Below are 3,273 nucleotides of genomic sequence, written 5' to 3' on the forward strand. Positions count from 1 at the left end.
CACTGGACAAACTGGATACTCATTATACTGGAGGGGAGCCTAGTCCAACAATTCCAAATAGATACATATTAATTTAATCTTATTAACATATATATCAAATAATATATCTAAAATTTAAATAAGTTAATTTTTTTTACCTAATACTTTTTATATTTTTGTTTGAAAGCTACCTACTCAAGTGGATCCAAGATGAAAAGGTAATCAACCTTTGCCGACATCTAATAAAATGAAACGTCTAAAATAATTCACCTCCATTTAATTAAAAAAAAAAAGTAGGTAAAATTACAAAGAAAACTTCAAAAATAATCATAACCACCTATGAATTATATACTAATAAATAATACTAAAATAATAAAATACTACTAAAGGAAAAAGAATGTGGACATCAAATAACTAAAACCATTTGCATGCTAAACTTCTTAACCAATTTCCTCAATTTAATATCCTGTTGGAAACTTGCAACTGCCATATTCTGCAATAAGAAAACAAAATTAATATTTAGTAAATTACAAAAACAAAATAAAAAAATTAACTTCTAAAACAAAAATGAAAATATTACGAAGCCACCTATTTTATTGAGCCACGCTTGTGAATACTTACTTGGATGTTGAGTGACGACGTAAGCAGCTCCTTTGAAATCGCACGTGCCAGTCCCACGTGCTTTCTTTTGATAATAACTATTGAACGCATAAGAAGCATGTGCCGCAAGTGTATCAGGATTATGACACGTGGCACCCTCCTGAATCGGACGGCAATCAGCTCCTCCTTCTCCACAAGCATAGTCCAACGCCGCTTGCAGCTGCTCCGCCCCAGCTTTCTCATTCGCCACACACCACGTGTTCACCACCTTACTCTCCTCCACACCGCCGCCAACAACCGGCGCCGGAGTCGGAGTAGACGACGGAGACGGTACCGGAGTCTTCACCACCTGGCTTTTACTTCCATTAGTAGGCCCGGCCTCTAAACCTTCTTGTGTAAGCGTAATATCGTAAACCTTTTCTTTACTAGGATAGAAAAGCCCGTAGTTCCGTTCTGAAACGGGCCCGGGCTTTTGATTCTCATTGAATAAAGCGAATAAATAGACGTTAAGAGGTTCATCGGGCTTTAAAGGGGTCCCACTTCCAGTAAGCACTCTTTTTACCAGATTACCGTTGTAAGCAGCAGCATTGTCAGCACTTGCACCAGTCTCATTTTCATCGCCTTTTGAAGGCCATCCAGTTTCAGTAATCTCCATTTTCACATCATCGAAATTCAAAGCTTTCATTGCAGCATAAACAGCATCAATCTGAGCTTCGAAAAGGCTTTTATAAACAAGTCCATTATTTGGATCAGTTACACCTTTATTATCCCTAAACAAAGCATAATCCAAAGAAATCGTATCCGTGTTCGCTACATAAGCAAAAAATGGATAAATATTAACAGCTAAGAAAGAACCCGATTGTTTGAGAAAACTCAACATCGGTTTAATAACCGGTTCGATCAGATCCGTTTTGAATGAACCAGAAGATGAAGGATAAGAATTTTGCAGAGCACTCAGAGCAACAGGGGATGAAACTTTGATAGACGAAGCGACGCCGTATTTAACAAGAGATGCGTAAACATTTTTCATGGCGGGTACTAGAAATTTGGTTGTATTTTTTGGATCTACAAAAACTTCATTTCCAACAGCTATGGATTCTATATTTGTTTTTGGATAATAACGAAGGATATTTGATTGAACCCATGAATCAGTAAACGACTGCTTCGAGGCTGCATCAGAGAGTTGCTCGTTAGGAAGGGCAACAGTAACTGATATATTGGATCCAGAAAGAGCTGTAAGAACAGCAGAATCAGTATCGTAAAGCTTTACACGATTAATGCCTTGGGATTTGAGGAGCTGAACAACTTCTGATGGAGTCGGAAGATTATTAGCAATACGGCCATAATTGATACCTATAGAACCAGAATTTGCAATAGAGAGCAAAGAGAGAAGAACGAAGAGGGAAGTTAATGTAGTAAAAGAGGCCATTGCTGTGGATGTAAGGAGAAAAGAGAGCAATAAGAAAGAAAGAGGATATTTGTGTATTTGGTGATTATGGTTGAGTTTATATAGAGGAAAAGAAGTGAAAGAATTGGCAGTAAGGAAGAAAGAGTCGTGCATGTTGTTAATGGGGGTAGAGGGGATGTTAGTGGTTAAAAATAAAGGGAGTGGGTTTGAAAAAATTAACAAAATGTGGTGAAAGTGGGGTCACCTATAAAACTTCATTAATTTTGCATTAAGTATTTAATAAAGTTATTATGTAAGATAATAAGGATTTTATTAACCTTATGAGGTTAGATAATATTTTTAATAAATATGTTTTTTATTATTATTCTTAACTTAAGTTCTATGATAGATCTCATCTATTACTTTCTAATAACTTGTGGAATGGATGGATAAGGCAATGTAATTTACTAAATTAATTTTATTAATAATATTTTTAAATTTTTAATTTAATTAGTATTTTCTCTATCTAATAATAATTTTTACTATTGACTTTGCACACTTTTTAAGAAATTAGAAATAGAATGATAATTTACTTATGACCTTTTGAATATAATACTATATACAATGTCTTGAAAAATGTAATAGGAAAATGATTACTCCATCCATTTCAAATTAGTTGAGTTGTTAATTTGTTTCACACCCTTTAAGAAAAAAAGATTAAGACATAAATTAAGCATAACTTTTCATTTTTACCCTTATTAATGATTGTCAAATTTATGATTAAAATAACTAAACATTAATAAATAACTAATTCGAATACTAACTAATCAAGGGTGAAATTGGAAGAACATTCTAAAAATAGTCTTCAAAATTGAACAATTAAGTTAATTTGAAAAATGAAAAATATCTCAACAATTCAATCAATATGAAATGGAGGGAGTATAATTTATGTATTGATTTCATAAAGTGGACAAGTATTGTTCGACATCCCAAAATAGTATAGTGGACAACTATTGTTGGACCGAGAACGTATTATTTTATATAATTACTTTATATAATGGATTTGTTTGGTATGAGAATGAAGTTATCCTATGCGTTGAGATATTTCATCATATTTATGGGATAAGTTGTTTCATTATTATAGTACAAATAGTGAGAGAATAATTATGTAACTGATTAATATCCCTAACAAATGTAGTATAAAATAATCTTTATATTATCTCTCGAGATTATTATATTTTATCACGTACCAAATGATCTCTAAAATAGTATGAAAAAAATATTTTAATACATTCTTCATATCTTTA

General features: G+C 32.6%; 1 protein-coding gene across 1 annotated transcript; it reads right to left on the bottom strand.

Annotated features, from left to right (window-relative positions):
• Positions 1 to 235: 235 nt before the first annotated feature.
• Positions 236 to 2,089, bottom strand: LOC125863050 (glucan endo-1,3-beta-glucosidase 13). Its single transcript, XM_049543193.1, has 2 exons — positions 601 to 2,089; positions 236 to 472 (listed from the first exon to the last, which is right to left on the bottom strand). Exons 1-2 carry the CDS (start codon positions 2,006 to 2,008, stop codon positions 438 to 440), a joined length of 1,443 nt encoding a protein of 480 aa, XP_049399150.1. The 5' UTR covers positions 2,009 to 2,089; the 3' UTR covers positions 236 to 437.
• Positions 2,090 to 3,273: the final 1,184 nt, after the last annotated feature.

The sequence above is a fragment of the Solanum stenotomum genome, chromosome 4 (assembly GCF_019186545.1).
Source record: "Solanum stenotomum isolate F172 chromosome 4, ASM1918654v1, whole genome shotgun sequence".
Taxonomy (NCBI): Eukaryota; Viridiplantae; Streptophyta; class Magnoliopsida; order Solanales; family Solanaceae; genus Solanum; species Solanum stenotomum.

Bases quoted from the DNA above. Each gene is read 5' to 3' on its own strand.
- LOC125863050 (XM_049543193.1), bottom strand. From the start codon at position 2,008: ATGGCCTCTTTTACTACATTAACTTCCCTCTTCGTTCTTCTCTCTTTG. The intron at 473-600 runs GTAAGTATTCAC...TTCTTATTGCAG, and splicing joins CGTCGTCACTCAACATCCAA to AATATGGCAGTTGCAAGTTT.